Below are 14602 nucleotides of genomic sequence, written 5' to 3' on the forward strand. Positions count from 1 at the left end.
TCCTGGTTTTACCCAATAGTTTAAAAGACAGAACTGCCTCTTGCCTATGATTTAGGACATCCAAGCTCTAAATGCATATGCAAACCAGAAATTTTTCCTAATGTAGTAACCAGAGGAGACAGCAGAGATGGTTTATGATTTTTTTTCAACATGATTGTTAAAAGTTAATACCTGAATGAAAGACATGAAGTAGATTCCTCACTTGCTTTCAACCTTATGAATTTCTGTTTTGCACTAAGGCATAGTTTCACAGACAAGAGCACATGCTCTCATTTTGAAGAACACCATAGTTCTGACTAGGAAAATTTCTGATTAAACACTGTGCAGAAAGACAAGAGAGGAGACATTGCTTCTTTCTTTTTTGGGATTTATCACAACAGAGGCCTTTTTTTTTTTTTTTCCAGGATTTAGACCCACAGCCATTTGTTAAATACACTCAGAGAACATATTCCAAACAAAATGCTTTTGGGAACTTGAAAGGTGTAAAGATTTATTTCTTCATCCAGTTTGAACAAGTAAATGAGCTGCTGTTCTAACTAGAAATGGTGGCATCTCTGTGCAGGGATAACAAACTGAATTTTGTGTTCAGAGTAGGTTTTACTGGCAAAAGATTAGATGCCTTGGACTTGGGGCAGATAGTTCAATAGACAGCGGGTTTACACTCTTTTTGTAACTTTGAGAAGGATGTGTGTTTATTAAGGTGTTAGTGGTGGAGATGAGTGGAGAGTTAAGATCTCACAGATATTTAACTAATGATCTAGAGGGTTACACCAGCTTTTGAGGATAGTGTTTAAGCAAGCACATGAACATTAATTGACCTATTACTTAATTCTAGAGAAAAAAAGTCATATGTAAAAAGCCATATATATAATGTCCTCCAGGAATCTAGGACATGCACGTCCTATGACTGAAATGATATTCTCTTCTGAAAGACTTCGTTATGTACAAATGCAATTCACCTCTGTTTTCCTTTGCTTTCCACTTTTCCATGTTCAAACCTATCATATTCCAGAATAGAATCCTACTGTACACCACTGTATGGCCTTTCATTTCAACCAATGCATGATCAACAGCAATGTGAATGTGCAAAACTGATATCAAATGGGTTTTTAAAATATATTCAGAAACAAGGCTTTCCAGGATTTTTCTCAATCTCTTGTAGAGTAAATGTGGCATCATGTCATCCATATTTGTAACAGGATTAATGGAAATCCCAAAGTCACGAGTAAAATGCAACCAGCACATCTCCCCACTTCCCAGTCCTGTATTTCCTGCAGATTATCTTTCTTAGTACACTGCTTCAGCATTCAGGGTGTGACAACTCACTCTAAATAGTCTGTCAAACTTAATTGAACTACTCTGCAAAAAATAAAATCTTTTGTAAAGAAAATGCTTTAAAAGCATAAAAGAAAGCAAGATATCTGTCTCTCTAGGGTTTTTTGTCTCTTTTTTTTCTGTAATTTCAACAATAACCATTGTAGAAATTATCTAAAATGGTCACTCAGTCTAAGGAAGAAAGAAAAATCAGCACAAACAATTTCTTATGATTTGGAAAGGCATAGAGGGCAGTTTACCTGCAATTGTCAACATTACTTCTTCCCACAGAGTTAGAGGAGCTGAAAGGTCCGACGTTATTGATTTCTACGACTTTTATACAGCCAGTGAAATTGTAGACAGGTCCAGAAATCTGAAAAGGAAAAAAATTCACAGAGTTCTTTTGCTTGTTGTCATTGTGACCAAGATATTTATTTTTCTATGGAGCAATACAGATCATGGGGAATGATAAACAGGGAAGATTTGAAATTTGTAAGTTTATTATGTCCTTACTCAAAAAATTTCTAATACCATTAATCATGTTTCAAAGATGCCTAAGGACCTACTAAAAAAGGGAATCACTGCAGGGGCACTGAAAACACAGACAACAGTAAGTTATGTACTGCCAAGGACCCATTTTTAACAGTGAAATCAGGTTTAGATAGTTGCAGAAAGCAAAATAAAAATATCTTGAGGAATAATTTGCTGAAAGCATAATGGAAAGCATTAAATGCTTTTAAAACCCCAACAGGAGCATTAAGCCTGCCAGAAAGGCTTTAGGGCTAATAGACCAGCTAAGTATAAAGGGAATGTTCAAAGAGACAAGACTCTAGCAGGAAATGTAAATGACTCACCAAATCAAAATTTAATGAAGAGTAGTTCTGGGAGGTTCCATGACAGAACCCCTTTTTAGCTGGGGTACATCAGAGATCTGTCTCAAATTGAATTACTACTAGAAAATGTTTAAAAAAAAAACCCAAAACAACCAAAAAAACCCCAACAAACCAAAAAGTGAAAAGTGGGAAAAAAGGAGAAAGATCGAACAGTGTTTGCCTGGGATTCTTATGGGAAATTACTGCGGTCTTCACTTAAAATGGCATTCAAACCATGGGAATGGTAAACATGGATTTTTTGGGGGGAGGGGAGAGGGGCTTGCGTTTTTGCTTTATATGATTTTGAAAATGGGGACAAGACTAGGGCATGCAAGGACACACCTCAAACTACAGATCAGTAAGTCTCAATTCCATTCAAGACAGCGATTATGAATTATACTGAAGAACAGAATTAACATATATGTAAATGAAAGTAATGTGCAGGGGAAGACTTGAGAGGGTTTCTGAAAAGGGAAATTGTAACTCACAGGAGGAACACTGACTATGTGAAAAAGGGTGCCTTGGCACATAGCCTTTGATTTCCAAAAGATTTTAGCAAGTTTTTGTGTTAAAAGATTCTAAAGTAACTCAGTACCCCTGGGATGACAAGGAAGGCTTTGAATAAATTAGAAGAATAGTTAAAACAGAAGCAGAAAAATTGTGACTAAATAGGGAGCTTTCTCAATATGGTGAGTCCCTAGGAATTCTCTCTGCAAGTCTAATGTCTGTGGTCTTCAATGTATTTCAGTGGCTCAATGTTTTCTGCACTACTTAGGATAGCAAAACCAAAATCCTGGGAACTGGATTTCACAATGGGCAAGACTGTCACAATATGCAAAATTTTAAGATATGTAAGGATGATGATATATATGAGTTTCTGAACAGAGTAACTGTACACACCAGGAATCTTCCGTCAGGAAAACCCACTGTAAGTGAGAGACAGAACAGAGCAGTGTGCAAATGAATAAAGAGTTTTAAGCTTCTCAAAATACAGAATCAAAACAACACAAAATGACATAAATCTGTGTGGAGATGAAAGCAAGGTAAGGGGTTTGCTTTTCATAAAACTGAAAATTAGGTTGTGGAACTCTGACATAGTGTGTTGTGGATGGTACAAGTGTAAATGGGGTTAAAAATCAATCATATTAAAGGGGAAGAAGAGCTGTCTGCCTCCCAGCAGACAGGTAGACTGTGCAAGGACGATACGGTTGAAGCAAGGAGAATTGCTTTTCTCTGCACTGCTCAACCACTCTGGAATATAACACAGCGTGCCATGCCATACACCATAAACAGAATTAACTGGCCTTCCAACCCATGGGAGGGCTCAAAGAATTCAGTAACAGTTTATTGTTTATTTCCTTAGCAGAAAAAGTTTACAGGAAGTTAAGACTGTAAAAGAGAGACATTATTACACTGCAACAATGTGGAAAGTTATGTAACCATCTGTAAGGTGGCATTTAAAGTCAATGAAGTTCAAGTGTGGCAAAGGGAAGATGGTTTCTCTGTGGAACAAACACAGAGGATTACAATGAAGGTTTCTAGAACTAAAAAACCCCAAAAACCTCATTCAAGAACTGGATGTGAACACTCTCCTCCAAGTTAACTTTGTACATTAAAACCCAGTACTATTTAATATACCAAAAGGGCTGGCAGAGGCTATTCATATGGATTACAGACAATAGAGCATTCTTTTTCTTCCTCTTTTGCCAGCCACTCTGGCATGGAACCATAAGTGTGATGGACTGCCAAGATGGACATACACTCAGCAGTCTGTTTTGCTGCCATCATTATAATAAAATACACCAGGTAATCTTTAAACATGTCTTGCCCTACTAAGCTTCATGTTTTAATTTTTGTAGGAGAAGATTGTTGGTTTTTTTTTTTCCCTTGCCTTTTAAAAATAGTAAATAAAATGATTTTCAAATTAACAGGATGCAGGATCTGTTATAAATTTATTATGAACACAGACAGAAATAGTTACAGGATTCTGAGCTGGAAACTACATAGGACCTGTAACACTGCCCCTCCCATAATGAACAATTGAACAGTGTTTTAATATTGGCTGCATAAATCAACTTGTTAAAGCTATGCTGCTTTTTTCTCCCTGAGCCTCATATGATTGTCTCAGTCATACCATGCATGTTTTTCAACAAAAGCCCTCTTTGTTGGGATTGTAAAAATGAACAAACAAAAAAGAAAACAAAAGAAAGCAATAAATGCAAAGGGCAGATACAATATGATTTTATGATAGCTACTGTGCCAAGTTAAGTTCATCCAAGGCTCTGGTATATGGAAAATTCACTATATCAATCTATGGTCCATTTTTCACACCGAAGACCAAATTAGTCACTTGGTTTGGAAATCAGCATTTATCTGTATATTTCCCCAAACACTATAACAGTAATAGTTTCCTTCCTGTCACTACTGTCTGGCCTCCTAATAAATTCTCTTACATTAATATGGGCATATTTTGAAGATAATGTATTCCTCTAAAGCAATCCTAAAATTATTACCTTTTTTTTTTTTTTTTTTTTTTTTTTACTATAACTGCATTATAAATATTTTGGTCAAACAATTACTTGCATTTTTTCTGCTATACTATCTCTAGGAAAAACCAATATCTTAGAGATATAAAGGAATAAGAGCTATTGATATATATAAAATCAAAACTACATGGCTTTTATTTTTTTATTTTTGAGAACAGATACCTTTTGTGTTTAGTAGAATATTAAAATGTAGACTTCACATGTAGTTGACTTCCCTTCCATTTACAAAAATATATTATTATGCAGACAAACTGTAACACTTAAATTGCCTGAAAATGTCAGGGCCAGAGCAACACCAGAAATTTAGTTTAATAAAATTCAGTATCTATTCAGATATGTTTGACATATAGTAACCATGCTCTTTAAATGCCCTTTATACTTGACAAAAATGAGTACAGATACTTACCTTGTAGGAAAAGTTCACACATATATGCCAAATAATTTATTAACATCCCTTACTGACGAGCCCAAATTAAGGTGCTGCTAGATAGAATTAACCCAGAAGGAGTTCCTAATGAAATGAACCTACAAGCTGTCAATTCACTACAGATTCATAAATAATATAATGAGATTTTGGCTTATGATCTGAGAATTTATTCGAAAAGTATGATTAACTGGAAAAAAAACAAAGCATAACACAATTTTTCCTCATTTGTTTCCACTCAAGATAAATTTTATGTATCTTAAAAATTCTCACTATAGATATTACAGTGTACTAGAATACACTATTTAATAGTCTTTCTCACCTTTGTGATTCCTGAAACATGTCTAATTTTGGAGTCTGATTAGTAGAACTCTCTTCAATAGACTACAAAACTTTTTAAGCGCAATATTTCAAATTTAAATAAATAACCCAAGTGCACAATTTTGAGTACCTTAATAAAAATTTAACTTGTTTTTACTAAAATGATGGTGAACCATTTAGAAATTAATAACTCAAAAAAACCCCTCAACTTAGATAACAGCTTCTTTACTGCAGTTTTGTTTTCTGCTGATGATTAGAATAATTTGAAACGGTCATAATAAACTCTTAAATTAAGCAAGCCATAATCTCACCTCTGTATTCTTTTTCAATTGGCCATAAAAATTTGGCTAACCATCTCAGTTTTAACCTGCTTCAATCCTACTGCAAATGAACTTCAATACTGAGCCCAGTCAAGAAATAATATGAAAATCAAAAATGATATTAAAAAAACCCACAAAACAAAACAAACAAAAAACCACCACCAACAACAAAAAACCCCAAACCACAAAAATCTCCATGTCTATGTTCCATGGGTTGTGGTGGTGATTCTTCGCCCTAAAGAAGAATTTGGAATTTGTTCGTTAAAAATGTCATTTTAAAACCTATCTCTCTCTCTTACATACTGAATTATTTGAATAGAAATACACAAAATAGAAATGTACAGACTATCAAATTAGCAGCAAGACAATCAGAATGGGCTTAATCCAACAGGACATTATTCTACCTTTATATTTCACTTACTGAGCACTGAAACTTGTCTGCATTCAAGGCAACATGTTAAATATGGGATGTATACTTTCTTCAAGCCCAAAAGTTTTCAAGACTTTGTTAAAAATCAATATTAGTGGCTCAGACATCACAGAAAAATGTTTGTTGCTGATTTAAATTTTTTAAAAATCAAATAATCCTTACTCATTTTAACTCTGGTAGTTCAAGCAAAATGGACAAGACTTGTCTGGTTAATTTGCATAGCTACTAATGAGAGAAAAATGTACCTCCCTTTGAGAAGTCCTGCTACAGTAGGCAGTGTCAGTGCAGTGTGTGTCTTTGATGTATCTATACTGTTCATTACTTTACTTCCTAATATTTACTTTTAATAACACTTTCCATAATTAGTTCAAATTTTAAACCACGAGCATTTTTATTGTTAGATAAAGGAGTATAAGCCAAAGAGTTTAATGACATTTCAAAATGTAGGAGAATTAAAAGCAGTATTAGCTCTTAAACAATAGTAATAAAAGAAAACCCTTAAAATATGGGAGAAGGAATATTGATTCAGCTCCTGCCCTGGTACTAGTGCAGAAATGGGAAAGCAAAATGAGAATATGTACTGGTAAGATTGCCTACATGCTATCATATCAATAAATTGGGTGAAACACAAAGGAACTGAAATCTTCTCCATCCTGACTCATACTGACTATGAAATGAAATACAGTATAAACTTATACATAACACCAACGTTTCATTCAATTCATATTTTAATATAACCAATGATTTTACACTGATATTGCGATTCTGGACCAAATATCCCAAAATAATTTTAATTTAATTATACTAACACAACTAAAAAGGAGCTCAAGAGGTAAGTGAAATCCAGATTTTTTTTTATCTAACTACCTCTACTAAATCTTTTAAAGAATTTACTCTTATTACCCTGAATATGCTTTTATTGTATCTGCCATGGATATTGAATCCTATCATTAGAATTTAGTGAAACAAGAATAGTAAAACATAATAATATAGGCAGAAGAAAGGGAGAAAATAAATCCCCAAAAGGCTTAGCATGGTAGAGGATTACATTTCTGCTCTTTGTGTCTCATTTATTCCAGCCTCTCAAATCAGGGGTTACAAAAGTAGCAACCCTGATGGTTCTGCTATGGGAAACCAGGAAGTTAACAGTACTTCCAGTCTCCTGTGCTGTAGAGCAGGAGAGAGACTATCCTCTCACATTGGATCTGAATTTGCAAACCATCTCCTGCATTGCTGTTCTGCACAGTGGAAACCAGACTGGTCATCTGCCTGGTCCCAGACTTGGGGGAGCCAGCTCACCACATAACTGACATTCACATTCCTCTTGCATCATTTCTTCATCTAAATTGACTGGCAGTCTAAATCTTGAGCATAAGTGCTTCAACTTATGCTGTTGAAACTGTCAATTTTCCATGATCTTGACAGTTGTAGCTCAGAATGGTTCATTAAACCACAAAGGATTAATTAAAACCAGTAAGTCTGAAAGATTCAAGAGTATGAGAAATTCCCTTACTGTTTTTAGGAAAGTTCATCCTTGGCTAGGATCCTTATCTTTTAAACTTGGTCTTGGCTTGCACTGTAATAAGTGCAATGTTGCATTTCAGAAGGGATAAGAAAACTCTGATGTGAGGAAGGACCTTCCTAAGCTTTATGGCTAGCTATGTCTGCCCCTTTTGTAAAAAATTTTAGTATTTACGCTTATAACCATAATGCATTATTCACTGCATTTTTTATTGTGATTCTTAGTAAGTTCAACTACTGTAATTTACCTTTTTCCAATTATCTCTGTTTAATGTGGTACAACACCTTGTCCCTAAGAAAGATGGAAAATATATTGGCCTAAGAGGACTAGAAAATGCAGAATGAAATTTGGAAAATGGACTTACCTTTCGTGAATAGTGCAGACTCTGTCAGCTGTGGAAATCACTTCATCTCCCTGCACTTCACCTTTGCAGTGACACTGAAGTGACACATGTTGAACACCATGCTAAAACATTTTGCAGTATTACAGTACTTAGGGAAAGGTGTTCCTCGTCCATCACCATGAACTAATTTTCAAGTTACAGTCCAAGTCTGTCAGCTCCTCTAGTTCTGGTTCTTGTCCAGTCAATAACCAATCATTCAAATCTACAAACATTTAACCTGAGAGACTTTTGTATCAAGCATATGTGTTTATATGCTGATGGATCTGATGATTCTCATGGGTCATTTTCAAGTCGGGATATTCTATTTCTAAAGAAAAATTCAGTGTGAAACACTTCTTAATGAATTGTAGATGCTGAATTACAAAAAAGGGAGTAGTTCTAACAAGAAGTTGTACATCTGTCCAGAAGAGATAACACCTTATCTAAAACATAGACCTCTGTATACAAAAAGGTGTCTTCAGAATGAAAAAATGCCCATAAAAATGAGAGTATTCTAATAAAATAGGCTTTTCTTTATTGAATATATATGGTATAATGTGTTCAGAAAGGCCTAATTTTGTCCCACTCCTAAGCAAACTGAAGATTCTCCATTGAAGAAGGGAGAGAGGAGGAAAATTTCTTCATAAATTTTCATGATCCACGCTTTTCTTATATCATGCCAGTACACCTTCTAGAAACATATGCAAACCATTTTTCTGGTTTTGTACACCTTAAATACATTTTTTTCTCTAGCCCAATTTCTTCAGCAGGAGGTGTTTCAAGATAACAGAGCATTCCTCACACACTAGGTAAGGAATATATCAGCTGGCACACTACGCCATTCAGCAAATGCCTTCACTTCCCCAAAATACTCCAGAGAATCCAACATGGCATATCTCAGAACCAGGTGAGAAGTAGTGGTTTAAAGTGTTAGGAACATGATAATGAGGAGAGCTGCCTGACGCATAACAAAGTTTTTAGGAGCATGTGGGCGTTCCAAGGTTACCAAGGTGTTAGTCAAATGGATTTATGTGATCAGAGGTATATCTACAGTAGACACATCACATAAAAATGTTAACCATGATGTGCGAAGAAGACAATGACTTCCACAATGCATTTAATTATCTTACTGCAGTAAAACAACAAGAATTGTTATGTTTAAACCAAATGAACTCTACCAATAACTAAAAATTTAAAACTTTTGTTAATTTTAATGAAACAACTGACAGGTTACTCCTCTTTTTTGTCTGCTCTGTCTTTCAGTTAGGTGTTACTGCCCTTGTGACAAACGTAGTAGAACATGAAAGTATATCTATAGTTCATCATGTTAACAGATTTAGATTAATGGCATTTTAACTTGACACAGCTGAGAAGTGGACATATAATATTTTTTTTATATCTTCTGAGGAAACAAAACCTTTTAGCAAGCAGTTTGATTTCAGTCTCATAATCTGAAGGTTGTGAGTTCGATCCTCACACGGGGCACCAATTTGCCTAGGTCGTTTTACAGGCTATAGGAGTCTCTAAAGGTCTTACAGCATTTTAGTATCTAAGCAGAGTGGTTTATTTCCAAAGCATGTATCTGAAGGTGCAAGAGTTCTAAGAGCGGTCTTACAATATGATCAGTTATAAACATAAACAAGCAAAGTCCAAATAAAACAATAACCAAAGAATAGAAATCTTAACACACACAACTCTAATGAAACAGCAAACAAAGCATAGAATTCCTAACAAGCAAAACTCTAGTAAGACTATAAGCAAGCATAAATCTGACATTACAGCCTCTAGGTAAATCAGTCTCTCATCTCCTGACCCCAAGAAGGGTTTTCCAACCGTGGGGTCACAATAACAGAAAGGGAACACAAGATCACAGATCCCAGACAGGGGTCCCGGCCGTGGGGATCACAGTGGCAGTGGGGGGGTCCCGAACTCGGCAGAGTTCCCGAATACAGGGCCACAGGGACAAGGAAGGGTCCTGGGGTCCCAAACCCTTGCAGTTCCCGGTTGCAGAGACAGGAAGGAGGTCCTGGGGTCCCGGACCCTCGCAGACTCCCCAGCAGCCCTGAACAGAGCTCCGGGGCAAACACCGCAGGGGGAAAGGGAAGGGACGGGATCGCAGGGGCAAGGAGGGGTCCCGGGGTCCCAAACCCTCGCAGGGGGAAGGGACGGGACCCCAGGCTACAATAGATGATACCTTTAGAATCCCATCCGGCTCCCTGGCAGGGCTCCTTCCTCAGGCTGCAGGAGGTGGAGTTTGGATCAATAGATCGGATTGATCAATCAATCCCTCCACCGACCGACTAACCCAGAGGCTTTTTATCCCAAATTGCAAAATGCATATTCATATTTTTTATCTACACACTAACCAATCTAAGTACAATTCTAAAGTTCGTAAAACTACGAAAATCAGTGTCAAAACCTATGCACATAGCACATCTATTAACGTAAAACTCTACCTTACTAGCAATAAGGTTCTACCTTGTTGTACATAAAATTCATACTAAAAATTATAAACAGTACCCTACTCTATTTTTGTTGTGTCTAAACTCCATCACTAGGCCTGAAGCTCTGTCCTTGTACACTAACAGCTAGGACTTAGGACATGTAAAACTTAAAACTGAGGGTTAGATTTCTACTTTATGCCTTTAAAGCTTTATATATTCTAATTTTTCTAAAGGTTTTAATTCTATCTCTGTACTTCTCACTCTCTGTGGACGATCCATGGAAACATGGACTCCGACAGTTACCTAATTGTTTGGTTTAGCTTGAATTTCACTTTTGAGAGATGCAGTCCTGAGAGTCTTATATATGTCCACCTGGAGTTTTGAACTGTATTACCTACTCAGTGCCAAAGATAGATGTTTATTTTTGTGGAGCATTTCCTTTTGTTCTAGCTCTAAATTTTATTTTTCTCCACCTTGACTTGTATACTATTCATATACTTGTTAAAAGACACACCCAATCCTAAAATTCTCATACTTGTCCTGAGTTTCCTGCTCTTAGATTCCTTGTCTAAAGCATTTACAAAATTTTTTGGAATTGATAGTCCCCAGGAAATCCATAGCAAACAAAAAGAACAGATTCATGTGAAACTACATTATGCACTATATGGTCTAGAGGAGAAATCAATCAATTTTCTAAAAACTGGAAGCTTAAAGTAAGTTCTTCACTTATAAATATGAAAACACAAATTAAAATAACTAATCATGCATGGCAGATACTAAACTGCTCCTTTACTTGCTTCCATCACTCAGATTCTGGAAGTGACTTCTCTCCCTCCCTAACATTGCTCTAAGCCACAATACTCACCTGTTCTATTTTCTCAAGATGAAATCTTACCTCTTTCATTTTTACTATCAACATACCTCAGGCTGTTATGCAGGACAAACACCACAAGGTCAGCCACTTTCCCTTTCCAGAGATTTAATGCATTTGTATTCCTTTTCAAGCATATTCTTTTTTGTTGAAAAAAAAAAAATTCCAAAAGTCAAAAAAGTCAGTGCTATTAAAAGCTCCTTGAATGAGGTTAAAAAAATATATGTTCAAGCAATATAAAAGATAAAATAATTTAATTTTCTATTCAGTCTTCAGCGAGATTACAAGTCATGAATAGCAGTATGATGATCTGGTACTCAGAGGGCTCTGAACCCTTCCTTCCACTATGCTGCAGCCATTGAGGGTTCTACTGCCACATCAAAGGGCACCTGACCATGTGAAAGAATTCATGTTTCTTCTCCTATCATTCTCTTAGAAACAGAAATACTAGGTGAGGGTAAAGAACCATCTTCAGAAGACACTGAACCTGTATCCTATATTTCCATAGTAGCAACCAATACAGGATGCTAGGAAAAAAAACCATTAACAGATCACAGCATGGCTGAGGTTGGAAGGAACCTCTGGAGGTCACCTTATCCAACCTTTCCTACTGAAGTAGTGTCACCTAGAGCCAATCCTCAAGATCAAGTCCAGACAGATTTTGAATATCTCCATGAACAGAGACTCCCACACCAATTAGAGCAACTTGTGCCAGTGCTCAGACACCCTCAAAGCAGAAAAGCTCTGATATTCAGATGACACCTCCTGAGTTTCCTCTTGTGCCCATTGCCTCTGCTTCTGTCACTTGGCACTGCTGAAAAGAACCTGCTCTGTCCTTTTTGCAGCCCTTCATCAGATATTTGTGGAATATTGGTGAGATTTCCTCCGTAGTTCTCTCCAGGCTGAAGAGTCCTGGCTCTCTCAGCCTTCCAACAGGAGAGGTGTTCCAGTTCCCGAACCATCTTTGTGGCCATGTGCTGCTCTCTCTCCAGGAGCTCCAGGTCTCTTTTGTGCTGAGGAGCCCAGAACCAGACACAGCACTCCAGATGTGGCCTCACCAAGACTGAGCACAGGATAGAGATCCCCTCCCTCAACATGCCAGCAGTGCTTCTCCTAATGCAGCTTGGGATACCATTAGCCTCCTGTGCTGCAAGGGCATTGCTGGCTCCTGTCCATTTTTCTATCCACCAGGACTTCCTGGTTCTTTACTGTAAGAAATCTACAAACTCTTTCCTGTAAAACTGTCCAAATCACAGGATGCCTAATGAACTCAGATATTTCTTCATTCATGTTAGTAGAAGACTTTCCACATGATTAATGGGCTATCAGAGTTTCAGTGGCCATAATGAATAAATTTTCATATATGAATACACACACATGCACATGTGCATGCTCACACACAGAGTGACACAGAGGTTTGCATTCATGCACTCATTTATGCTGTAAACCAGGAATCTCCTTCAACTAAAAATTTGGCTAATCCAAATCCCTCTCCTCCAACCTCATTAAAGGATTCGAAGTACTCTGCTGTATGGACATACAAGATGGACAGTGGGATTGTAGAATGGAAAAACAATTTTCATTTTCACAAACTGATTGTAAGAAAAAACCAGTAGCATTATTTCTCAGAACTTGCTTACCTATGAGTTCACAAATGCCAAACAATATTAGCTTATGTGAATAGTCAGAATATTACTATTATTTCAGGTTTACATTGACATTTCATCTTGTAATTAATTTGTGTTACATTTGAAATACATTCTATAAATGTACTTGGTTTTAATTTTTCCTCTCTTATTTTTTTCTCATACTATTCAGCCCATGCTGTAAATATTTGTCTGTAAAGCAGCATTCTATAACCTGGTATAAGAATCTGTATAATGACATGTGGCATAATCATATATTGCTTTTTTTCTGCTACTATTATACACAGAGAAAACAGCTTACTGTGTTTCTATATATGGTTCTCAGAAATTTATAATCACAAACACAGAAAAGTAAGTAAAATCCAGGTAAACAGAAAATTTTAAACCACAGAAGAGAGACAGGTACAAATAGAGTAACTTATCTTTACTCCTTTTTGCTTTCAAAAAAATTACCATTAATACTAATAAAATTGGAAATTAAAGATTTTGTGCTAATGCTCCCCACAGTTCCATTTCATTAAAATGATTCCTCCTCCTGCTCTATTCTTTCATTTCCAAATCTCATTTCATTTAGATGAAAGAGCACACAATAATAGCTACGTTTCCAAAGTAGAACAGCTGCCAGTTCCTTTGTTCCTCTCTTCTTTTTTTTATTTTGCACACCAAAAATCACAAATTTACAAACAATGGGATCATCATGTTCTTCTCTCAATGACTTTTTATATTACAGCAGCTTAGTCAGCCTCTACCTTCAGAGCAGAGTGCATTTCCTGCTGGCTTGGCAAATGTGTTTTTTGACCACTTTTCAGGCTCAGATGTTCCCTGCATGCCCAGTAGGTACATTCAGATACTTAGTTTAGAGTGAAGCCATTAAGCAAACAGCACTGAGGGGCTTATTTGCCAGGGATCAGGAATGGCCTCCATTTGCTACAGTTTTCTATAAAATCTGCCTCTGCTACATTGTTTGCTATTGGGAAAAGGAAAGAAACAACACAGCTAAATGTCAAAGCTGTCAAGAAACACAAAGTCAATTTATTGTTACTGAAATAATGGAAACTTCTGTGTAGAAGATCAATGAGAATGGGAGATCTTGTACTGAGAATTAATGTGGAGAGAGATTGCTCATATAATTAGAGAAGTAGATTCTAGGTAAAATACATAACTGTGAGACTAACTTAGCATGCATAACAGGAAATCAAATGCTTTTGAATTTGGTAGCCTCTATTCCTCAACAAAAAATTTTATGCCTTTTTATTCATCAAAGACATACGCAGCATAAAAAAAAAAAAAAAAAAAAAAAAAAAAAAAACCAACCAAAAAACCCGAAAAACACAAATCTCACATTGTCAATTGATAAATGTCAAGGACACTACAGAAACACTAAAACACTAATCACTCAGATTAACTCTGGAAGGAGCAAACAGGAATCGCCATAATTTAAACAGAGTCTAGACAAACAAAACTGCATCTTCGGTGATGGTTTTCTTTTTTGGAAGGAAAATCCACAAAA

The 14602-nt window shown here is 36.3% G+C and overlaps 1 protein-coding gene across 1 annotated transcript in view; it reads right to left on the reverse strand.

Annotated features, from left to right (window-relative positions):
- The window catches only part of EYS (eyes shut homolog), a 722813-nt gene that overhangs the window by 217579 nt on the left and 490632 nt on the right, over positions 1-14602 (reverse strand). The window contains exon 35 of the mRNA XM_063389422.1: positions 1575-1687. Within this exon, the coding sequence (XP_063245492.1) occupies positions 1575-1687 (113 nt within the window). The remainder of the gene's footprint in view (positions 1-1574; positions 1688-14602) is intronic.

The sequence above is a fragment of the Prinia subflava genome, chromosome 2 (genome assembly GCF_021018805.1).
Source record: "Prinia subflava isolate CZ2003 ecotype Zambia chromosome 2, Cam_Psub_1.2, whole genome shotgun sequence".
NCBI lineage: Eukaryota > Metazoa > Chordata > Aves > Passeriformes > Cisticolidae > Prinia > Prinia subflava.